The 25,697-nt window shown below is 35.8% G+C and overlaps 1 protein-coding gene across 10 annotated transcripts in view; it reads left to right on the top strand.

Moving 5' to 3' along the window:
• Nucleotides 1–25,697, top strand: part of MIPOL1 (mirror-image polydactyly 1) — a 193,929-nt gene that overhangs the window by 14,446 nt on the left and 153,786 nt on the right. For 8 of the 10 annotated variants that reach the window (XM_065686253.1, XM_065686249.1, XM_065686247.1 and 5 more), the window contains 2 exons: nucleotides 20,383–20,515; nucleotides 21,806–21,885. In XM_065686253.1, the coding sequence (XP_065542325.1) occupies nucleotides 20,511–20,515; nucleotides 21,806–21,885 (85 nt within the window). In that variant the 5' untranslated portion in view covers nucleotides 20,383–20,510. Of the gene's footprint in view, nucleotides 1–14,434; nucleotides 14,454–17,813; nucleotides 17,832–19,726; nucleotides 19,849–20,382; nucleotides 20,516–21,805; nucleotides 21,886–25,697 lie in introns of those variants that run through there. The other 2 variants (XM_065686252.1, XM_065686254.1) reach the window with 2 other exon arrangements.

Here is a 25,697-nt window from a genome sequence, read left to right as displayed (position 1 = left end):
ACTATAATTTGGGTATTGAAATTTGTTGAATAGTGAAGTTCACTATTTGAAATCAACAGGAGCTAATCTTGCCTATTCCCTGTTTTGCATGGTGTGTGTCCACACCCTCAGCCTGGTGCTGTGTTACACAGTTCAAATAACTGATACAGTTGACTTGGTTTGTTGATATCTGTGTTGGGCTGCATGTAAAACTGTGAAGACTGTGCAAGTTGCAAACACCCTCCTTTAGAAATAAGTTTACCTGATGCAGTTTTGTATGTAGACAAGTTACTGTAGTATAAGAACAGTTCCTAAATAGCAAGGTGCTAATTAATTTGAAAATGTAAGATACAGTTCTTAATTTTAAGGGGAGAAAGGAGGCTAATGTTTAGAGATGATGAAAGGTAGCAAGTTTTTATGCTTGTTGGGTGGTGGAGGGGGTGTTGTGTTTGTGCCAATAGTATGGACCTGAAAAATCTGACAGATTAGGATTATTCTGTTTTTGTTACAGGTGCACAGTTTGTGTAGCATTTACCCTGCATTTATTATTAGAAATTCTAGATGACTTAATGTTTACATTTCAAAACAATGAGAAGGGTGTGGGTCCCTAGTGTTCTTGCTCTGACTAACATTTCTTTGCAGTAACACTCCTATACAGTACCTTATATCCCAAAAGAAAAATGAAGTAATTGTCAAAGCCTGCAGATTTTTCTGATGACTATATGGATACTGAGCTAAATTGCAGTCTGAAATAATCTTTGGAAATGTGATTCTGCCTGCTGTTTGTTAGGCATGTGAAACCAGCATTCAGATGGTAGGGAATTGCGTGTGAAAGTGTTTGTCAAAAATAAGTGATTGAGTTAGAATTCTGATGGAATGGTAGCATTTGTTTTGCTTTGTGTGTTTTAATGGTTAGTAGTCACTTCTGCTTATGGTTTACAAAAATGAAATTACAGGTTTTCCTTAACACAGCACATAGCAAGCTGTAGTACAGCACTTCAGTCATTCAAATCCAAGTCTTTGTTGCACTTTGGAAAGGGAGCTCTAGAAGCTATTCCAGTTTGTTACTGTTTCAGTACATCTGTAAAAACAAAAACAAACCACAACTATTAATATCCTTGCACTTTGGAGAGAGAAAAGGAAGAGTTGTGTAGTGGGCTGACCTTGCCCAGCTACTAAGCGCCTGCACAGCTGCTCATTCACCATCACCCACAGCAGGACGTGGGGAGAGAAGGGTGAGTGGAAGTGAGAAAACTCATGGTTCAAGAGAAAGACAGATTAATAAGCAAAGGCAAAAAAAAGAAAAATAAAAAAGACAACCAAAAACCCACAACACAAACCAACAAAACAAACAAAACAAAACAAAACCATGACCCAAAACCAGCAAAAAACACAATCAAGCAAATACAACCACGGAACACCTCCCACCTGCAAGCATATCAATGCCCAGCTGATCTCTAAGCAATAGCTGCTTCTGAAGACAAACCACATGCCTCCTTCTTGCTTTACCTCACTTCCTATTGATAAGCGTAAAGTTACATGGTATGGAATAACCCTTTGGCCCGCGTGCATCAGCTCTATCCCCTCCCAACTTCTTGTCCACCCTGAGGCTGTCCTCTGAAGTGACAAAGTTGGTGGTAAGCAGAAGCCTTGATGCTATGCAAGCACTGTTAGCAATAATCAAAGCATGGGTGTATTATCACCACTGTTTTAGGCAAACCCCTAAAACACAGTACTATGTAGGCTGTTACGAAGGAAGTTAGCTATATCCAACCAGACCCAGTTACAAGTTGTAACATATTTTTCAATGGTAAAATACTCTGGAATGTGCTATTAAAAGCATGCTGTGAATTTATCAAAGCATGTATTGATGTTAGAAGCTTAACTGCATGTACATCTTTAATTTTTGAGGAACATATAAATTTATATAAATATCTATTACAGTGCCAATTTTTAATTTTTATTTTAATAATTTGGAAGAAATTTGGCTTCTCTGCAGCAGTTGGTCACTACAGTGACTTTTGACATGCAAATGAAGTTTCAGCATGTGGGTTTGGGATTAAAATGTATCTTAAGCCATCCTTGGTTTGTTTGAGAATGAACATACCTCTTTATTTTGAGGCATTGTTAGTCATGTTTTTGTGTTCTTTGAATTTTTATTTAGCTACTAACAGAAGCAGTGATATTAGCACAGAAAGGATGCTGTAGAGGAATATGAATATTTGATTTGTTTATAAAAATAGCTTTTTTTTTTTGCCCTTCAAGGAAGTGGTTACAAAGTTTTAGCTCATGTTCTTAAAGGAACATTGTATTTGGAGAGGAGGAGGCTTTTTCAGGAAAAGTTTGACAGTAAAGCTTTCTGCTACAGGGTAGAGCCGAAAAGACAAAATGTCCAGAAAATGACATTCCAATGAATGTTTGCCCTTAGAAGCAGAAGAGGAGCTTAATAATCTTGTGTGAAGCATGAAATAACTGGTAGAATCAACAGGGTGGGTTTACTGGTCATTAAAGAGTTGGGGTTAAAAAACCAAGCCTTCATTAAACTTGGCCTTAAAATGTTTTTAAAAAACAAAACGCAGAAGCAGCAAGCCTTGCACCTGCCGGTGCATAGAGAACATCATGAAAAGATGACTGATAACAGATGTTTTTCTGTGCTTGATGCATCAGTTGAATTTGGCAGTTGCCCTGGAGAAAGTGGAGACCACCTCTGTGCATGTTCAGCATTCCTTGTGTATCAGCACCTGATTCTTTTGAGAGATTTTATGTAGTGCCTGAAGCATTTAGCGGGGAAGTGCAATACAGGTTGAATAGCAGAGGTTGTAGTGAGGTCTGATGTTTTGACCCAGGGAAGATGATAGAAGTGTAGAGCTAGGAATTTTGAAAAGCTTCGGGAAGAATCAGAGCTTCTAGGCTCTGGTTCCATTTCTCTGGATCCAAAAGATCTCAGATGGTAACTGAAACAAATTTATTTATAGTATTGATCAGCTATAATTGATTGAAAAAGATCTGTTGTCTTCTGAGGACTGTGTGGTTTCTGACTGCAAATGGAGAGGAGATGGGACACGTAGACAACTTCAGTCTTACAAGCAAAACTATTTTGACGGAGGTCCTTGAACTTTGTATAGCTTAAATTTGCATCTTAGCAGCAGGACTGGGCAAAGCTTTAATATTCTGAGTTTAACATTCGTTCAGACACATAAGCTCACTGGCTCTAATGCAATGCATCTTTCAGAATGCTAATTCTCTGTTCTGGCAGTACATGCTTGCAATCTGGCCCGTGCCTAGATACAGGTTTCCTGCTGGGCTAATTACTAGTAGTGGTGGTACTCTTGTAAAGCAGTAAGGGAAATTAGCAAGGCAAATTGGTCTAATACTGACATTTATGAGCTAAACAATATGGACTGTTCTGTTTTTAGAAATGTGTGGTATGAAATTTTAGTTGAACGTAAATTAACCAACTAAAGGGGAGGTTCACCCAGTAGCTAAAATACCTTAAATGTTGTGCATCTGTGACACATAGCCTTTTCAAAGATTTGAATTACTGTGGTGATGGTTTGATTTTCATTCCCTTTTAGAAGTGGATTGTACAAGCTGGGCGGTTGTGCTGGCTTCCCTGTTCAGGTTTGTAAATGCAGTGTGGTTCAAACTGATGTTATTGCTCTTTATCCACCTATGAGCTGTTTTGCCTGCTCCCTGTATCTAAGGCACACATTCCAGGTGGATGTCACTAAATCCCTTTTTCTTTATTTTTTGTTTGTAGGACAGATTTGAGTCATCATCTCCAGGAGATGGTAAAGCACCTCAGTAATTCTCAGAGGAACTGTTTACAGTCTGATAAAGGAAAGATATTCCCATTTGAGCCTAGACCTTTGCAAGGGTTTTGATGCTTGTACGTTTTTTAAAATAGCACAAATTGCCTTCCAGAATTTTTTATCAGATTTTGGCACTTAGAGCAAGCTGGTCTAGTGGAAGGTGTCCCTGCGCAAGGCAAGGGGGTTGGAACAAGATTCTCTTTAAGGTCCCTTCCAAACCAAACCATTCCATGATGCTATCATGTATTTAAAATAATGTATTTGGATCTTTTAAGGATTTTTGCAGATTAAAACTAGAGTTTGTGTCTTCTAATCTGGTGCTGCCTATCTGTTTCAGTACTGTTTCACTGTAAGACTTCTGTTAATTTTTTCTTGATTTTTAAAAAGCTGTTGAATAATGCCTGTACCTATTTTTTATAAAATCTGCTGGTAATATGGAAAAGATACTACTAATTTTTTTCCTGACTCAATTAAGAATGCATTTAGTTGCTTTGATAACAGATAAATAATTTGGTATTTCTATATACAGAACTCTATGTAGGAACTGGGCTCAGTTAAGCTGCTTTAATCACTTATTGCTCATATCTCATAATTTTATAGTTAATTTAGGAAGTAAGAGTAATAATTTTTGTTGTAGGCTTTTGTGGACTGGATGTCAATTAATCAGAAGTACAGTGTCAGCATGAATTAATTAGGCAAGTAAACCAATTAGCTATTCCATTATTTTATTGAAGTGGTAAGAGTTTGAGAAGATCTTGTGTTTTAATAGATTAGCTAGAATTCATTGGAAAAAGTCTTAGTATGTTTAAGGTAATGGAAAAAAATTGCTTTCAGTACATCCTACAGAGATCCTGTTTAAAACAGATGACAGTCTGTCACATTCAGTAGCACATCAGTCATCAGATTTATTCTAATTCCTTAAGCTGAACATTTCATTCAAGCTTGTAGATTGTCTTGTCAAGCGACCAAAAACCTCATAGCTTTTCTGTCAAGCATAGCATTGCACCAGCAGTTCACAAATAAATGCTAAGCTGAAAAAATACTGTTTATTTTCCTTAACCTTTATTCAGTTAACTACAGTGTTCTTTCATCTCATTTTCTCCACATGCGTTTATCACAAGGTATTCAAGGGATTGCTTCCTAAACATGCCTCATCCTGACCAGAGCCACTTCAGACCAAGGGCTACTCATTTTCGGGTGTGTTGTTTTCACTTGTAGTAGTCTACAAGACTACTGCATAGACCACCATGGTTATGATTCCTTCTCTAATCACAAAGGCCCAGTGAGCAGCTTCATTTGCTGCAGACATGAAGGAATCCTGCTGCCAGTGCGCACATGGCACTGGTGTGGCCAGTCTGGCTTTGCGTGGAGCAGCCAGGCTTGTGGACTTCTGCTTGCCCTGTATGAAAAGTGTCAATTTTGCTATCAGCCTATATAGCTTGCCATTCTTTGTATTTATTCATCAAAGTCTCTTTGGGATATTTTTTCATGCATTACTGTGTGTATTTGTGTACATGTAGCGTGGCTGTTTGGGGCTCCTTGCTTTTGTTGCATATCTGCACCTTGGAAAAAATAATTTTTTCTTGGTGTTTTTATATTTTTTTTCTTTTTTCTCCCTGACCTTCTCTAATTCTGAGCCTTTTGTTTTCCTCAAAAAGAAAGTTTCTGTGTAAACCATAGCACTTCCATACAAAGTATACTTGAGCCTGCGTGATACGGAGGACTTGAGATGCAGTTGACTTTCTTTGAAGTCAACATACATATGTCTGAGGTAGTAGAACACTGGGGAGGGTTAGTTGAAGTGATGTTTATTAATTGTGCTAAGAAAATAAAGTATTTTGTTAGGTTGGTGCATTTGCATAATTTATATTTAAGCCCCCAAAATTGCTTGGTAAAAGTGATTTTTTTTTTTTTTTTTATGAACAGCTAAAAAGCTTATGTCCAGGTTAGACTAATCTCTATATTAAACTGCTAAAGCTATGGCATTCAATGTAAAGTTGTGACTGCCCTTTAATAGAAAAGAGGCTTTCTTGGTTATCTTCTACAGCTATTAAAAAAAAAAAAAAAACATAAAAAAAATTAAGCTGCGTGTTACTCAGAACCACCAACTTCTGAACTCTTTCTACTTCTAATTCTTCACTGTAACTTGTGGTTTCTTCTAATACATTTTACTGTCATTTACATGCAGGACTACATTTTCTCTCCTAATCTGGTATTTTTCTTTGTTACAAACTATTTTTGTTTGTTTATACTGGTTTTCTTTTGGTCTGCTAAATCGCCAGTCTATTCTTTGAGCAGGCTGATTCCTTGAACAGATATTCTGTAAGACACATTGTACATGTCTAAAAAGGAACTTGGGGTTGAAGCCCTAGATAAAATTAAAGCCTAGGTATATAAAAAAGAAAGATTTTTTAAATGTCAAGATAATGAAAAGTCAGAAAATAAATTATACCTATTATTAATTTTGAATTGTATTCAAACATAGAAATATGTAGCATAGACAAAAGCTGGTTACAGAGAGATAAAATTCAATTTTACTCTAGGATAATTGTTTTATGTATTTTACATTTATTTATAAGATCAGATAAAGGCTTGGAATTTTCAATGTAAATCACAGTATGGTCCTTATGAATGCCAAGGTCAGTAAATGGAAACCCCTTCACTTGCAAAACACATTGCTACTGTGTGAAGTACCAAGTGAATAAAATGAAACTGATAAGCACCTTCTTTACTTGCACTATATTATTAGAACTTTGAGTATTTTTGATTTTCAGTTGAGTGAATAGGTATCAACACTCTCAGCATCCTCCCGTATATTATCTGTAGCCAAATTAATATGTCATTGTTAAAAAGAGATTAATGCAAGGAACTGTTGCTGCAATAACGCTGAAAAAATAGAATGTCCCCATTCAAATGACCTCGTTTGTGCTGGAGATGTAGTTGATGGGATCCAAATGCTGTGTAGACAATTGATCCCTTGATTTGGGAAAGCATTTCTGTAATAAATTGCTTCTATCAGGAGTATCTTCTATCAGGAAGGCTTATTTTATTCAGAATTGGATTTCTGTGTGTCTTGAAGGAAATTTAGCTGGTGTTCAGATTTGGCAGGACAATAAAATGGATTCTAGGTCCTTCCAGAGAATTGATGCTGTTGATGATTTTACCCTGTAAGGAGGTGGATTAGTCTCAGGTACCTCAGGTGACTGTCTATGTCAGTCTGAACTAAAGAAAATTATCTAAGTAAACAAATTGAAAGGTGAAATTTGATACATGTAGGTATCAACTGAAATGACTGCTGCTCATTTTGCCACAAATATTTAATAAATAAGGTTTAGCATTCAGTGACAGGTTATTCCATGTGTAGTGTGCTGGAGCTTGTGAGTCCTAGGGTGAAAAGAAATAGGCTTCTTGACACAGCGTCCACTTCACAAAAAATGCTGCTAAACCTGACAAGTCTTTTGTCAAGCTGGGCAGTTTTCAGAAGTTCTGGGTTCCAAACATGTCTTAATCAGCTGCCTTTATTATTCAGAAACAGTTTTACATCTGTTGCTTCTTACACACTCCAGGTTTTCTGGGGTTCTGTCAAAGTACCAGTGTCACTGAGGTCAGTAATTTGCCACAGTTACCTGAGTTAGATCAAAGAGTAGTGGCAATGAAGAGCCCTAGGGTGCTGATCAGGTGTCACCGAACAGCTCTTCTAGATAAGTGCTGGGATTACAAATGGCCTTTTGCTTTCTAGAGAAGTTGTCGTTTCTAAGCTTATAACTTGTTCCACTTCAGCAAAAGGAAGGGCCACTGTGACAGGGTCAGGATCTGCTTTGGTTTGTCAGGTAGGCTTCAAGGTAAAAGGGTTTGCATAACAAATGGGTTAACAAATACAAAGTTTTAGTATAGCATTTGGTAAGCCTCTGCATGGGCAGTAGCTCAGCAGCTTTCATTTGCTAGGCTGGTGATTGGATTGCTGAGGTCTGCTTCTCATGTGATCAGGCATTCTTTCTAAATGGCAAATATTGATTAGACAGCAGAAGGATAGGTACGGAAATACAGCTCCCTGTGAAAATACATTCACCTTTCATTTTTTGATAAAATGGGATTTTATGGGGGTTCATAATGAGGCCATTTCTGAGGCAATACAACTGTGAAAGGGCACTACTAGTGCACCCAGTCCACTAATTTGTTCATGGCATCCCAGCAATGCAAAAGAATGGAGCACCCACTAAGGATTCTTTTGTTCTAATTTTTATAGACTAGGGTTCAGTGGATGCATCAAGAGACTCTCTTATACCAGGATGTGTGGTCAACCAGTTATTGATGTTTAAGTTAGGTTTTTTGCACTGCAGTAGCATGATATAAATATGCCTGGGAGCAAACTTCAGCTTCTTGCTTTATGGACTCAGAATTTGATCATAGCAAGAATAAACACAGTTGTGGGGTGTAACACTTTCTCACACTGCACTGAAGGTGACTGCTGTGCAGGTGTACAAGGTAACTCTAATTAACAGTTTCCCCTTGAAATGTAATTTTGTTCCTCCTCTTCACTATCCAGTGGTAGACTAATATTTGTCTCCAGAATGTTTTTCTAGGATCTGAAGTGGAATTACAGTGTCTGAAGGTTACTAAATATTAGGCAAAAATTATAATTCTCTTCATAGTTTAAAAGTATCTTTCATATTTCAAAAACCCTCCTGGATGTAAAATTCTTTTGGCAAACATTCGCTGTCTTGCACTTACGAGAGAAAACTTACTAATAATAGTGTGTGCTGCTATCATACTGAGGTTCCCCTCCAGTTATATCTGCCCAGTAGCCTGTTTTCTACTTGGTGTAATATACTTCCTAATTTATCTTAAAAGTTAGTCCTCTTACAGAGCCCTCAGTCAAATCAGATACTTTATTGAGAACCCGTTTATTATTAAATATTGCAATTTATTTCCAACAATACAGCCACTCAGTCCATTAGAAAGATCAGTTCTTACGAGTCCTACGTGTAATACAAACAGCCCAGTGGTGGACGGTTTTGTTTGTGTTTTTTTAACTGTAACCCTATGTAATACAATTCTATGTAAAATTGTCACTGTTTACTAATACAGGAATGTGATACTGTAAATGAAAGAAAAATTTTGTTCCAATTGCAATAGAAATTAATTCAGACTAGTGTTAAACCCCAGTTATAAAGAAGTTCATAAAAATTAAGTAATGTTATCCAAAATGTTTGAAACAAAGCCATATCTCATCTGAGTAAAAAAAATTGTGATTGGAGCATGAGCTTGCTACTTATAGGGTCTCTGGACTTCTCAAATGTCTTGAGAAACAGGTTTTTAGGGACATGTCTATTAATGGATGTCTGAGAGTAGGTGTGTTTTTCAGCCTGTCTTGAAAGCACTGGAGAAAAAGCTTTTAAGTCTTAAGTTTTGGTTGGGATTTTTTGGTTGGTGGGTTTTTTTTTGGTTGGTTGGTTGGTTGGTTGATTGTTTGTGTGTGTTGTTGGGGTTTTGGGTTTGGGTTTTTTTTTTGTGTTTTCAATAAAAACACAAATGACCTTACACCTCAGTGAAGTTCAGTGTGATGAGTAAAATAAACTCACTTAACCCTTTTCAGGCAGGAACAACATAATACAATAAATGAAGTTATGGTAAAAACTGCAACCTTTTCCCAAACCAGTCTGCTCAGCAGATGCAGAGTCCAGCTGAAGAGCTGAGTACAGTGAAATACTTCCTTTTGGCAAGAAGTAAACGAAAGAGTGCTGTGACTTACTGGCATAAGACTTTTGTAAAAGGAAATAATTGATTAGATGTTGTGGCTTGAAAGTCTTGAAATTAAAAGAATATTAAAGACTACTTCAAAAGCAGTGTCAAAGTAGCATAACTTTGTCGAGAAAATTATTCCTTTTTTTACATTGAAGATTTTTTTACATTGAAGATAAGATTTGCTTCTGACATCAAGGAATCATAAACACACAACATTTAAGGCATAGTTGCTTTCATTCATGTGTTTTAAGAAATATTATAAAAGACTTTCTCCTTTCCTCCCAGTATGACTGTGAAATAGGAAGCTGTGTAGGACTTTTTCTAGTACTGTGATAAGGCACAGAAGCCATTGTAGTGCATGTATCTTAACTTTGTCAGGTGCTTCTTCAACATGAAATGGGACGTGAAACTCTGGAGTCTACAGTCCTGCAGCCTCACAATATCTGAGAATGTCTTCAGAGTTATTCTGAGTATTTGAACTATTGGTCAGGTTTTCCTATTTTTTAATTTTGTGTTTTATCTATACTTCTGTAACTATAAAGTCCTGATTTTTATATTTTTATTTTTTATGAATGCCAAGAAGTGCAACTTAATGCCCGGAATCTCTGACAAACAAGCCTCAAACTGTTCAGCACAATTATGTGCAAGAGAAAGCAGTTATCAGAATAAGCCTGGTTTTCAGAAGTGCTAAGAAAGGATTTTTCTTCCTTCATCTAGCAAGTGGATTTAGAGCTCCTTTGCTCCACCCAGGAATAACTGGTGTGGGGCCAAGATTCAGCTGCTGTCTCAGCTCTCTGCAACCTCACATAGTTTCTTCTTTTCACCTCTAGTGTCAAATGTTTTGGCAATGAAAACAATAATGTAGCTTGATGAATCAAGGGATAATGAATGTAAGATACGTGAATTTATGATGAGGTTGTGAGAAAGAAGAGAATATCCATCTGTTCCTTTTCACAGAAAGATGAAGAGAATAATCTTGCTGAAACTGGCTAGATAATCCTAGGTCTTGATTTATTCCAGGATTTTTTTTTTTTTATTATTTTATTTTATTTGTTTGTGTGGCAAGAATCTTACTTTAAGGCTCAGAACCCATAAGAAGAAGTTTTTCTCTCGGTTGGGCAATCCTCAACTTGTATAACCCTCTTTGTAGCTTACATTCTCAGTGGAGTTCTTTAAGGCTTCTTCACTGTAAATTTGATGGTTTTGCCTGAATAGTGTGCTTACTGAGGGTTCAAAATGACCTTTTTTCAAAACCCAGTAAAGAAATATTTGTTATAAGTCTGTCCATCTTCTTTATTCCCTGCGATGTTCATCTCATTCTGTATAATGATGTGTATATTATTATAAATTATGACAAGATTGAGGCATGAGAATGATCTATGTATTTAAATTCATATTTCAGAAAACAAGCTGGACTCTCATTGATTGAACAAGAACAGAAATGGCAGCTTTTGTTATGGGTGATCTGACACTTCTGCCTGTGCTTATATTTGTCCTACACCTCTCTTTAGAAGACATTTTTCTTTGACTTCTCCATTGTTTGTAATGTCAACATTTTAGATGGAGGTTTCCCCCCCGCCCCCCCAGTAGGCATTTCCTTCCTACTAGGTGAAGATTTTTTTTTCATTTTTTCATAAATTTTTTTTGTTGTAAGTTTCAGCTGAGAGAAAGTTTTGGATCTTTTCCAACCTAAGGTTAAAAGGAGACGTGTTGTTTCCCCTGATGTAAACAAAAATATTGCAGCAGTTTGGTTTGGAAGCTGGTATAAGGTCACGTTTTGCATTGCTTTAATAAATTTGTCAGGGAGAATGATCCACCATCAGAAATGTCCGTGATAATGTGACTGATGATTTAAATGCCTTTAACTTCAGCTAGTGCTAAAGTTTTTTGTAGGGTTTTTTTTGTTGATTGTTTCTCTCACCATCTGCCTGACACTAATTTGGAGTCAATGGCAACTCCCCTTTAATCTTGTACTTTCCTTTGTTGGTGCAAGAACAGGTAACAGTGAAATAACTTCATGGTGCTAAATGTTTGCAGGTTTAGCCTCCATGATTTTTAGCTTCCAGTTAAATTCTGGACACGGTCAACAGACTTAAATTTTACTGATTCATCTCCAATTCTCATTAAGTTCTGGCCCACCTCAGAATATATGTTTTTTTCTGTGATGTTCCAAGACCATTTTCTGGATGCGTAGCTTGCTATTTTAAATTGTTCTGGCCTTTGGGTTTCTTTGATGTTGGAGTAAATTTCAGGGAAGGATTAAGTTTTCAAAAATGCTAGCCTGCTAATCATACCTAAAAAGCAATAACGTATGATAAGCCATGTCATGTATCATACATGTTAAGCATGTTGTAAAGCACAGCGAATACATAGGTATGGAAAATGCTCTAAAATGTTGTTAGAGTGTAACATGCATAGAATCATAGAATTTTTTAGATTGGAAAAGACCTTTAAGATCATCAAGTCCAACCGTAAACCTAACGCTGCCAAGTTCACTGCTTAACCATGTCGCTGTGTGCCACATCTGGACATCTTTTAAGTACCCCCAGGGATGGTGACTCAACTACTTCCCTGGGCAGCTGTTCCAATGCTTGATAACCCTTTTGATGAAGAATTTTTTCCTGATAGCCAATCTAAACCTCCCCTGGAGCAAGTTGGAGCCATTTCCTCCCATCCTATTGCTTGTTACTTGGGAGAAAAGACTGACACCTCACTGCAGCCTCTTTTCAGGTAGTTGTAGAAAGCAGGGAGGTCTCCCTTGAGCCTTCTCTTCTCCAGACTAAACCCCAGTTCTCTCAGCCACTCCTCACAGGACTTGTACTCTAGACCCTCCACCAGCTTTGCTCTTGTTTGGACACGCCCTGAAGTGTGATGTTCTCTGTAACTCCTGTTACTTCTCACTTGAAAGGGTAACATTACTACTTATAGTGAAGGCACTACATACTGGATCTAGTTGGTAGATTAAAAAAAACTAAATCAGAAGTTGTGGAGAAACTATTGAGTCACAATGTATGTCTGTGTTCACAACTGAGCAACACTATATTCCAGTACTCTCACTGCTGTGCAAGTGTAGTTTAGGCAGCAATTATGCTTTTAGTTAAAGGATAGCTTTCTCTTCAGATAGCCATCTAAGAAAATTACAGCTTAGTTAATTCGCTTATAAGGAAGAAATGTGGCTGATCTGGAGACAGTTTTATTTCTCTGCACTTTTCAGCTTGTAAAATTTCTGGTGATGTGATTCTCTTCAGCACTGAAGTGTACGCTGCTGAATTTGAGTGAATAAATAATCTGGGGTTGAACCAGTGCACTGAATATGTTAGTTTATGACAGCAGCAGAAGTGCATTTGCATTTTCATACCATTTGAAACGGTCTGACAGAGGCATAGCTGGTGCAGCTGCATTTCCCTTGAGAGACTGATGGGCCCCTCTCAGTCCCCGTGCAAAGGACTGGGTCTTGAAAGGTTGGCACGTTTCTGACAGGCCTCTGCATGTTCAATGCTCATGGTAGTTCTTGGTTGGGCTCCAGTATCCACAATGTGGCCTTTATGCTTTTGATTTTTGGTGCGTTTGCTGTCAGGAAAAATCGTGCTATTTGAATGTTCTTTAAGGAATGTGAGTTGGCTGGATAAATGGACTTCTCTGCTTTAGTGTGGTTTCTTGCCTCCTTTTCTTCACTAAGTCCCTGTTGGATCTTCTTTCTTTCTGTGAAGGCAGCTGAACAATTAAATTGCAATGCTTTTGGCAAGAGAAATATAATTTCTGCTTAATGCTATTACTTGTGCAAGTGGTTTATGAGTCTGGCACTAAGTTATCACTTATCATTCGTATGGGCCTTTAATGTTCTGTGACTTTATTTTTGCTTTTATGCTAAAATCTAGGCTAGTGACTTATCTCTGTGATAAACTATTATTTGGGGATTTGGGAATTTCAAGATGTTGAATATACTATGCAATGAATTTTGCAAACATAAACACTGTAGACTCAAATGTTTCTTGAATGATTTCCATAGTTAGCTTTTTTCTTCTTTAGTCACAGTGACTTTTTCTTAAGTTTGGGAGGGGCATGGATTTTGTGGGGCTTGAGACAAATGCTTTCAGAAAGTCAGGTGAAATATCTGTATCACTGGTCCAGTTTTGATTTACTGACGGATGATGTGCAAACCAGCATTTGACATTTGGCCTAATGCCACATCATCCAGTCATGTAGTAAATTGGAACAAATGGGGTGCTCAGGACAAGTAGCACTTAAAATGCTGCACAGATGCTGCTGTTGCAATTTTCTCCCTGCTGGTATTCTGCCCATCCACTGCATTGGTCATCCTTGGTTGTGCTTTGCTGTTGTTTTGTTCTTGGGGTTTTTTTCCCCTGCTCTCCTACCCTCTAAACCAGAAAGCAACCCAGAATTTAGTTTGTTGTAGAAATGCTAGTTCTAGGGGTTTTTTTGTTCTATTTCAAACTTTAATATACTAAAATAGGCAGACAGGAAGTGACCTCTGAATATCAACTAGTTCACACCTCTGCTCAGAATGGGGCCGTCTCCAAAGTTAACTCAGTTAGGTTGCTGTATCCATATGAGTTTTGCGCATCTTCAGAAATGGAGATTCTCTAACCTCTCTGAACAACTTGTTCCTTCTTCACTGTGAAAAATCTCTTATCTATAATTCTTAGAGTTTTCTGTGTTACAACTTGTCTCCAAGACAAGAATCTGTCTTTGTATTTGCCTACAAGACAGCTAAAAACCAATAAAATCCCCTTTTAGTCTTCTCTCTTTAAAACCAACTAGCTCTTTCAAATTCTTCTTAAGTCATGTACTGCAGATCTTAATCTTCTTCATGGCACTCTGCTGGACATGCTTCAGGATATCCATGAGAAGGTCAGACTGGGTACAGTGCTTCAGATGTGGTCTCACAAGTGTCAGGTAAAGCAAATTAATCACTTCCCTTTGTCTGCTGGCTGTGAGCTTGTCAACAGAGGCAACATGCAGGTAGCCTTCACTGCCATGTAGTGCTGATTGTATTAAAATACTCTATTACCTATTCTTTTGGCTTTAGACAACAGCTAGTTTAAAATAGGCATGTTTATCCTTAAAGGCTATGGAAATCGCGATCTGGTTGTAAACTGTTTAAAAATGGACATCTGGCTGCCTATAATGATATATAACCTAGAATCAACTAGGTTGGAAAAGACCTTTAAGATCATCAAGTCCAACCATTACCCCAGGACTGCCAAGTCCACCACTAAACCATGTCACTAAGGACCTCGTCATTTGAACAGTTCCAGGCATAGTGATTCCACTACTGCCCTGGGCAGCATGTTCCAATACCCGATCACCCTCTTGCTGAAGAAATTTTTCATAATATGCAGTCTAAACCTCCCCTGGCACAGCTTGAGGCCATTTCCTCTTGTCCCTTCGCTTGTTACCTGGGAAAAGAGACTGGCCACCTCTTTTCTCCATCCTCCTTTCAGGTAGTTGTAGAGAACAATAGGATCCCCCCTTGAGCCTTGTGTTCTCCAGACTAAACAACCCCAGTTCCCTCAGCCATTCCTCATAATGATATGATAACTGAGCTATAAGACTAGTGAAGTGTTTACAGCAAACCTGAAGGATGGCTAAATGAATTGGCTGTTACACACTTGAACAGCATATCATAGTTTTATTATTAGAGTGAAAATAATGTTAATGGAGGTGTTGCAGAAGAAAACTACTTCACAAAATGCACATCAATGTGAGAAAAGCTGGGGAAAAAAAGAGAACAGTCTTGTCCTCTGCAGTTTTCTTTACCTTTCACAGAGGTGGTGGGCAAGGGGATAAGGAAAAGGCATGTATTGTCAAAATAGACAAAGGCAAAGCTAAGAAGAAAGGAAAGAAATGGAGAACAAAGGACAACTAAAAACCGAGAAGGAAGTGAACAGAGCACACTGAAGATTGTTTAATAAATAAAATACAATGGTTAATGGGAGGGAGAGAATATAATGGAGGGGAGAAATGATACAGGGCTGTTAGTGATCTAATATGCACATAAAAAAATTCCTGGTACAGGTAAAGAGAAAATTGAAGACACTGAACTGGTAGCAGAAGTAAGGGAGAAAAAAAATAGAGAAAAATGCATGTCCTTTATCCAATTAAATTTAATTCAGGAATAGGTAAAGCCTATTGTAAGCCAGTCGAAACTTCATTTTTATGCCTTCTGTCTTGCCTTTGTCAAAAGCATGACATATAGAATGAGCGTTCTTTGACTTAGTGAATGCCATTGTTAAAAGCATCAGATGCAAATTCTGTAATGAGAGTGTGAAGAAGCTGCTGTAATAGCAGAGTAAAAATACCTGAGCCCTGATTCTCTGTGTCTTTTCCGATTTATGTTGGTTAGTTGAAACCAACTGCGAATGTCTCATCTCCTTTTGGGCCAATAATCAGTAGGTGAGGGAAGTCAGGGATTATTAGAGGCCTCTGCCCTTTGGGAAGATGTTTTTATCAAGCTTACAGATAATGCAGTTACTTCCGTAAATCAAAATCTTTAAGTCTTTGTAGCAGCAGTGCTGGAGTTTAAAATTTGAAGTAATAGTCCTGCTGCATTCATCCACTTATGGGGTTAATCCACTTGCCAATGTTTTATATTTTTTTTTTAAAGAAACAGAATATTTTGCATGAGTTATTTGTATTTAAAATCATATAAAAGTATCAGAATACAATAAAAGAAGTACCTCTGTAATCAAATATCAAAGTGTGTTTCATTTCACAACTTTCAAGAGTCTAACAGATGGGTGTTATTCTACATTTGACAAATATGTGAAGTGGTTATTTCACTTATTCTTTGACTGGTATTTTTATAACTGCCCAAAGCTAATTTTAGCTTAGGTTGTCTTAGATTTCTGATTTATCATAAAGTTTCTTAAGTTAAAGAAGAAATGTGACTCTTTTGTGGAGGAGTGTATCATTTCATCAAAACTTGACATCCACGTGGGGTAAGACAATTGTCTGTTTGTTCCCTAGGGAAATACTTCTGGAAGATAACTGGTTTCTATGTAGTGTACCCTCCTAAATTAAGTTTTTTAGTTTAGCTTGCCCTGAGGAAAAACGTTTCAGGATATTTTAGGAGATCCTGGTAATGTAATTAATCTTAGGAAAATAATACTAAGATTTGTTATTTACCTATCCATAAAGTATATGGTGTTTCCTCCCTTACCTAGCTTCATCCCTGTGCTGTCAATGGTGACTGTCAACTGCATCATTAAAAGGGACAAAGACTGACTTGGTGGTGGGAACTGGTTTCTTGTTCTAACAGAAGCAGGGAAGCTGGGGTAGCTGTCCTTGTGGAAAAGGTCTCCCAAGACCTGAGGGCTTTTTGTGAAAAAGAGGTGAATTTGGTTGACACTGGCAAGTGTTTGCTTCTTGTTGCAGTGGCTAAGACCATGATTCAGCAGTTGTCTTCAAAACCTGTCAAAGCAAGACAAAGGAACAGAGATTTGCAGTTATTTTGGCTCTTTATTGAAGGGTCTCAACAGCCTTTTGGATTCTGAACATCAACAGATGTTTGAAAGTTGGTGTTACAGTGGGGTACTCCTTGTATAATATATATATTCTGCTGACACTCTGGGGTTTTTTTCGTCTGAAAGTGGAAATACCACGACAGCTGTAATAAAAGCAGTTCAGAACTGCACAAGTAAAGCACTGTATGCTTCCTACCTTGCAGATGTATGTTATTTTTGTATATCTCTTGTTTTTATTGAATTCTATTAGGTGTTTGCGTTGATGAGTAAATAGAACTGGCGCTGGAATGCAATTCTTTTCAATAAGCCATTATTTTGTTTAGTTTTGTTTTTTCCTAAAATCCAGTCATATTTCAAGGTACTGGAAGGCAAAATACTTTGATGGCCATCTTTGTAGTATGTGTCCCTGAATGAGTGAGGAAGTTAGCACTATATGAAAAAGTGAAGGCAGTGCAGTGAGCTTAGTTTTCCATTTTTATCTGTCATAGATGTAAATAATTCAAATGTGCAAGCATGGAACGAAGTTGACAGTTTCAAACTTTGCATGAATCTCACAGGATAATGTTAAGATTTCTTGTGTACTTCAAGTTAACATTCTGCAGAAAAAGGTTGGTTTTGCTGAAGTATAAACCAATTAAAAGTTAATGCTGTTTTTCACTGGGCACCCATGCTAAACTAGAATGTTCATGTATTTTGTGTGTATGCTTATGTAATTAAGCATCCACTAATTTCTTTCTCTTTGGGAAATACTTCTGCAAATCAGCACTCCATATATGAAGAGTTAAGATCGTATCATCTGTTGTTTAAGGTAGGGATAACGACAGACATTATTATTATTTCATAATAGATTCTTAATCCTTTGTTCTGTGAAGTGTTGACATTTTCATTAGAGTTAAAATATGTTGCATGTTTACAGAAAGCCTGAAATCTCCATATGTGGTCCTATCTATTTTAATTATTTGAATCATTAGAACATCTAAATTTTTGCTTAAGGGTACACGAATGTACCACTGAATCTGTTTTTCAAGTTTTTTTCCAGTTTAATGTCTGAATCCAAATTCATAAAGAGTTGGAAAAATGAGATGTCTGAGCTATAGGATTCACAGGGATTTTATATGAAGCCTATTTAATCAGGATAACACTGTTATTAATATTCATAAAGTCAGCTGGAACACAAATGACAGGCAATGGAGCCTAAAATTTTTTACTTGTGAATTTATTAAAAGCAGCTTAAAAAATTAATGGAATTTAAGTAAAGTTGACAAAAATGAAAATCTTATGTTAGCAGAAAAAAATCTTTATTGGAACTTTCTCTAAGACCATCTTGCATTGATATCTTTGACAGATTTCTTTGGTACTTAAAGAAGAAAGATGCATGAATGGTCATTTAAAAGGATTTAAACACATTGGCACATTAATTTTTACATGAATAATAAGTAGTTTCCAAAAGCAATTAACTTGCAGTGTACAAGATTTGAATAGAAAAATAGGACTGTGACATGAAAGGGCAAAGCAAATGTGATGTACATCTTAAACTTTTAATAATATGACTTCTTAAAATAATTTATTTCATTTCCACAATAGGTAAAGAAACAGTGAAGGTATTTGTGTACTGCTTGGGTTTCTTTTGAAATACACAGAGATCAGATCTGGAACAAAGAAATATTTTTATGTCAAAGTGCTATTGGTAAAGAACATTTTCAGGTTTTTACAGTGATCAGGTGCTTTTGAATCAAGTTTTCTTACAGCAGTTTATCTGTGTGGAAAATAGTCATATACTGACCACAGCATGCGATATTCTCCCATGCTTCTATATGCAGCACTGGGAAGTATTTGTTATTTCTGTAGAGGGTTAAATAGGTACATCCAGGGTTTCTTTCATTAGTAGGAACATACTGGATAATTCATATTCATATTTGCAGGTGGTTTGTGCTTAAATATTTAGTGTGAATTTTACGTGATTATTGCATATTCTACAGATAAGGACAAATGTATTTTATTTTATTTTTAGCTTTGTGTGTTGTTCAAGCAGTAGTCTTAACACTAACACAGGTTGAATAAATAGTGAATAAGGAAATTAACTCTAGATTTAAAATTAACTCTAAGGTTTGGGTTACAATTTCATTTTCTTATTTTCAGTTTTGTCTCAGTCTACCAGTATATTTTATTTTAATCTCTAGCCTTAATTTCTTTTGATTATTAGATAGATTGGTTATTGACATGGTTTTCAAATGAAGGTAAAGCTTTAAAATAATTGTATTTAATTTTTCTGATGATTCATCCCGGTAAAACCTTCATGGCCAGGCTCTGATTGTTGTTGATGAGGCAAAGTTTAAGTCTGTCTGAATAATTGTGGTTCTGTAAGTTTTGGTTCTAAAAATACCTTATGTTTAATGTACCTACTGTAAAAGTACATTTTTGAATGATATCTAAGTGTTGTGCATAAATTAGATACCTGTTGTAGTGTTTGTGTTCAGAAAATGCGATTTACATGCTTCGCATAGGGAATATTTTGTTGTTCCCTTTACTATTTTTTTTTTTTTTTTTTTTTTTTAATTTTTAAATAGTATGGAAAAATTACTGCAAACCCAAGGGAGCCCCAAAAAGTTTCTCTTTTTGACTTTGATCGTTAGGTTGTTTTAATCTGATATCAACAATGTTTTTATTTTCTGTATATGTAAACCAGAAAATTCCATTAATTAGCAGAACATATTTCATCTATGAAGACAAAGTCTGTAAAATAAGCCTCGACAGAATTCTGCCTCCAATCTTTCCTGTGCCATAGTCTATTACTGCCAGGAGAGGGCAGCATTTTCCCACGTGAGGTACATGCCCTGCTTAGACTGTCAATGTTTCCTGTAATTACTCCCAGTATATTTGTTGCTTGCTTATGAATTAACTTGCATTTATGGAACTAAATCATTCCAATCATTTAATTACACCTGAGGAGCTGAACTATAATTGCTTGCTTCCAACTAGGATCTGATATGGCTTGAGCAGTATTAATTTGGTGTTTACTTTTCTGAGTGCTAAAAGCATTAAAATGATTGTGCAATGGGATTACATTTTACTAATTGCTGGCATTCATTAGCTGGGTAAATGGCGAGGAAGTATGACTGTATATTGTGGAGGGATAAAATTATGGTTTTAAATAGTATATTACTAGGCACATTAAGGCCCTAAGACATGTTTTAAAATACTCCAGAGGTTATTAAATACCATATTTTCTTCATGTCTTGCTATATGAATATCTTATTAAAATACTTCAATTATTATGAACCTTTTTGTGCAATATGTAGGGAAATGGCTTCATTGACAGAAACCTATTTCTTGATATTAATAACCTTCTATATTTTCAGCTAATCCAAAAGTAAATGAGGAACTTAGGAAAAGATTGCCAACTCCAAATCAACACAGTTACACAGAATTGAAAAAGAAACGTACAGCTTCATTTGAGGGTTTCTTAAGGAACTCAGAGTTCTGCGATATGAGGTGAAGTTGTTATTTTTTTTTTTTTGTTAAGACCTAAGGACATTAAACCATGCATATTTGTTTTTTATCATGCACATTTATACAGCCCATATGAGCTAAATATGTGTTTCTTGAATGCTTAATATGTTAGGGTTGAATCTTAAGTGCTTGCACATCTATACTTTTGTTTTTTAGAGTCTCAAAGATAAAAATGAAAACATCTGCCTTTTTGGTGTTGTATAGGAAAAGAATTTCTTCTGCTGCATTATTCGTTAGAACATATGTCTTGGTATAATGTGCTTGAATTTTAAAGTGTGTACTTAATTCATTTATTTATTTTTTTTAACCTTTACATTTATCAACACAACTCTAGGTATTTTCATGATCCAGCCACTGCCTCTTCAAGGCACATATTGTATCTTTTTAATAAATATAGAAAAAAAATAGCAGTGAAAACATACAAAATAAGCATAACTATGTAGTTAAAGATGAAAAATTGTCCTTCATACAATACATTTTAAAACAGGTACTGGAGTAAATAATAAAATTTGTGGTAAACTTACTATATTAGTAATTACAAATTGACTTAGATTTCCTTGAGATATAGAATATAGTTCAATTTTTAATGTATAAGAGAGCATATGTTTTAAACTGAAAATACTAGCCGATGAGCATAACATTTTACTGTACATCTTATTTTTTTAGTATTGAAGGTTGTTTCTTTCAAGATGTGAACATCTTTGATTATATGAAATATTGCAACTGTGTGATTAACTGTATGGTCTGAAGCAATATGTATGCAAATATTAGGATTGATTATTTAGTGTTTAGAAAAACCTGCAAATTCAGAGTTGGAGTGGCCATGGGCTGCTTTACCTGTATTTTATCCAGGAAATTAACGCAGGAGAAAGAATGCCATAAAGTGCATACAGCCATCTGTAATAATTACCAAAGCAAGCAGTCTCCTTGCCTGTAGTGGGACCACTCAGTGTGATTTGGGCTGTGCTCAGTAGCATGCGCTTCCAAGACCAGACTTTAGAACAAGAAGACAAACTAATAGATTTTTCAATGAAGATGTTACATGTAACAGAAAGCTGAACCAAACCATTATAAAAATTATATAAATATATGGACAAAAAATATTTTACTGAGAGTAAGATTTAGTACTGACTATTAAAGTATACAGAGTTTATTGTCCTGCTATATATATTTTTAAATCATTTGTCTTGCAAATTTTCTGTCAAACGAAGGCAAAGTATAGGTGTGTTATATTGTTTCAAGTTTATTTATCTAGAGTTTGTTTTATTTTAGCTCTGAAACCTTTAAGCAAAAACTGGACTCAGTGCCAGATCAAACAAGTTCAGAAGAACAAATGGAGAGCTGGTCAAATGGTAAGGACTTTTAAGATATTAATAGGGAACCTCAGGTGTTCTACCAGTGCTAGGCAGTGACAGGAATGTATTTGTTCTTGCCGATATATGACTGACTTTGGAAGAAAAGGGAAAAAACTACCATATACTGCATCTTAAGTATTTGCGGTAACAGGAGAGCAGCTACAGGAACGTAAATCATCAGCTTTATTTTTATTTTCTAGGTTGTTGATTTTTTTTTTATAACTTTGAGAAATCTTTAATTTAAATTCTTATTCTGTACATTGCACTTTCCAATCCTTTTTTTTTTACTTAATAGATTAACAACAAATCAAAAGTCTGTATTAAAGTAACTTTCTTGCTATTTACGCCTTGCTAGAATATGGTTAAGCCATCTAATAATTTTAATGAGTTTCTCATTATTGCCTCAGCTAAATATAGACAGTAAGGTAGGCTTGTTGGTAAAGGGGGCCGTGGTTAACTTGGAATTTCCATGGTTCATGGAGTTTTTATCTCTATCAGGATGGAAGAGTCTATTTTATATTTTGGTGATCAAAATTTTGCTCTTGGATACATTTTTCTCTGTTTCATGGCAGAAACTTTAAAAAACCCAAAAGCACTGACTTTGAGAACACATTATGTGACTGACTGATTTACAGAAGGGAAGGCAGAAAGTAGCTTGTGGCTAGATAATAATATGTAGGCTGAAGAAGAAGGACACCAGGAAGCAGACTTGCAGTGGTGTTGGGTTTGGGTTTTTTTTTTTTTCAGTAAGTGGCTATTTGTAGGTTAAAAAAACAAACAAACAAACAAAAGGAATAGGTGTGTCAATGTCAAATATGCCTCCTGTATTAGAGTCTGATAGCATCTTGTTTGGGATTTTATAATATGTGTTCTTTCTTAAAATATAATAAATGTTAATATTCTCATGAAGACTGTTCTTTAGCAGAAAGAAAAACCGCCCTGTCTTGGAGGTGATGCATTTCCTACATATGTAAAGGAATTTCTATCTGTATTACTGTGTATAATGAAGTACTTGTGGACCTCTTTTCATGGAATTTTGAGCTATTACTCAGTGAAGTTAAAAGCGTTTTTGAGTCATATGCTCTGAAAGTAAAAATGGTGGAGTAACTTAGTGGAGAATTGTACTCTCTCAGTTTATACTTTTAAAATGTGTAATGGCTTAATCTTATTCAGTATTTTTAGACCTTTAGGGGTCAGCATACCCTCAGAATGGTTCAAAAGGTTAACTTTTCCAAAGTAGGGTAGTGAATACCATAAACTGATTCTCTGTGAAATATTTTGTCTAATTGCAAGAAATGGTATTCTGCTGCTGCTCACAGATATTTTAAAAAAGGGGTAGATACTGAGTTTTGAGTGTATTATTTTTCTGATGCATGAAGTTAATATTTTGTGCTTTTTAGAAAGCTATTTTTTCCAAGCTAACAAATATTTGTCTATCCAATAATAGTTGTTATATGGGCAAAATGAAGATTGGTACACTTTTTTTAGATCAGTTATTGATGGGTCACAAAACTCTTTGTTTTTATTCCTAGGAAAGTTAAAAAAGGGGATTATGGATAAATCTCATGTCATCATAGTGGTTTGGATAAGACTTCTTTTCTTTTTCCTTAGAATTTTATTTGGGTATTAGCAGTTAAATTTTATTTTCTTATCATAAAGATAACAGATAAATTACAGCAACATCATACTCAATATGTGCCCTTGGTAGACATTCTGGTGCATGTTCTCATTGAATTACATTGAACTAAATCGAACTAAATCAAAATAACTTTTAGTCTTCTGTTTAAATGTCTATATTGAAGCATGTACCACTTTGTGTTCCACTTGCTTTGTTATCCATATTATCTTCCCTTTTTGCAGCTGGTACTGTACTGTATCTAGTTGTTCCTCACTTGGAAGTTTAAAAGCTGTTTTTAGAATAACTTTATAATGACTTATTGATATTTTTTTCTTTTTTGGTAACATACTGAAATATTGGAGATTTAATTATTTCTCAAAAAATAAGGATGGTAAAGCACGTCTGAGGTTAAGTTCAGCTGACTAGATGAAAATTCAGTCAAGCAATGAGAATAAAAAAAACCAACAAACAATCAAAAAACCCAGCAAAAAATGTTAAATGCAGAGAAGACTTCTAATTTCTTTCTAAGAATACTTGAGAGGATGTATCAGGAGCATGGGCAGCAGACCAGTGAAGACTCTGTAATTTCCAAATGAAAAGTATTCAGGATCCAAGCTAGAAAGTCTAGGTAGGTAGTGCATTATAAAAATAAACTTGTATTACCAAATGGGTGCATATCTTTGGATTGTAGTGGTGGTGTGGGGGAAGAGCATTGCACCTGGATGGAGTTGATACTTAAGCAGGGTTTACATGCATGATAAGAACTACACAGACATTAATACTGCGAAAACACAAGAGGGAATCTGAAATTGGGTGCCTTTCATACCTGTATGTACATTCAGGACTCAATGTCAATTTTCCAAGAGAGTTGGCAGGATAGGAAAGTGGTGAGTGTTGCAAATACTGGAGTTCAATTTGTGTATCATTTGACTCATATGCTGTGTTTGAATGGGTGCAGCGGTACTTTTGCATTACATAGTCTTTCATTATTGTAATGTTTTTCCTTGTATCATTTTTTTTTGAGCATCTATTATATTTAAGGACAGAGAAGAAATTAGGTAAAGTCTTAGAATATCAATAACTGTTCGGTCTATTTTGACAACAAAATTATAATTTTACTGATTCCAAAATGAAAAGCATTGTATAATTATTATATGGACTGTCCTAAAGCAAGATAACAGATTATTTTTAATGGCAAAGTGGTTTGTTCCTTAGAAGGTGGTTATTAAATTTTTTTCAAGTATAGAAATAAGGAAATACTTATTTCTAAAATGTTAAAGCAGGTATTAAAATGTAAGTCAGTGAACCAATCTTACCTGTAAGAACTTGATGTCAGCTCTTAGTTACGATCCATAGAGACACTGTCACTGTAACTTGCCTTTGAAAGAATGCTTGTGCACCTTGTAAAAATACTTTTAAATTGCTTGTCTGGAAGCTGTCATTCAGAAGAGACTCTAGTTTTAAAGAGATATGATAGTGTAGATTGAAACAGAACTGCAGAATCAGCTTGTGCAGAGAAATCTGAAAAGTGTTTTATCTTGTGGTGAACAGTTGCTTTACAGTCTTGCTCTCATCAGGAAAAATAGACAAGGAAAACAGATATGAATGTGCAAGTTATATACATATAGCTGCTCAGACACTTGTGCATGTGATAAGCTTATGTGTAGACAATTGTCTTAATTGCATTGTTTCTTGCATGAATGCATGGTGCTTACTGTTGAGAATCTGGCCATAGCTTTCCTTGTATTGTCATGGTCATGAGCATGTATATGGCAGTGTATTGCTTACACAAATATTTTAGTTCTTACGTCGTGTAGTCAATAGTATTCAGGAACTAAAACCTCTCTAGAAATATTTTTACATTTACTTACTCCCGTTTAGAAATTCCATTATCAGCCATCCTTTCTGCTTTCATGGTAATTGAGGTAATGTACAGGCAATGAGATATATGCATATGTTAAGTAAAATGCATCATCTTTTCTTGCTAACTTCCTAGAAATGAAACTCCTGTTCTTCACTATGTATTTTCAGACTATCTTATTAGAAGCAGTGAGATTTTGTAGTTCTGTGATGATTTTAATGTACTTTGCGGGTTTGGTTTTGTAGTAGTAATTATAAGGGCTTTTTGTGTGGAATTACTCTTGTGTGACACATGCACTAACACACATACGTACAGAAAGATGAAAGGGTA

This window comes from Lathamus discolor, chromosome 6 (genome assembly GCF_037157495.1).
Source record: "Lathamus discolor isolate bLatDis1 chromosome 6, bLatDis1.hap1, whole genome shotgun sequence".
NCBI lineage: Eukaryota > Metazoa > Chordata > Aves > Psittaciformes > Psittacidae > Lathamus > Lathamus discolor.
This window is presented reverse-complemented; position numbering and strand designations above follow the sequence as displayed.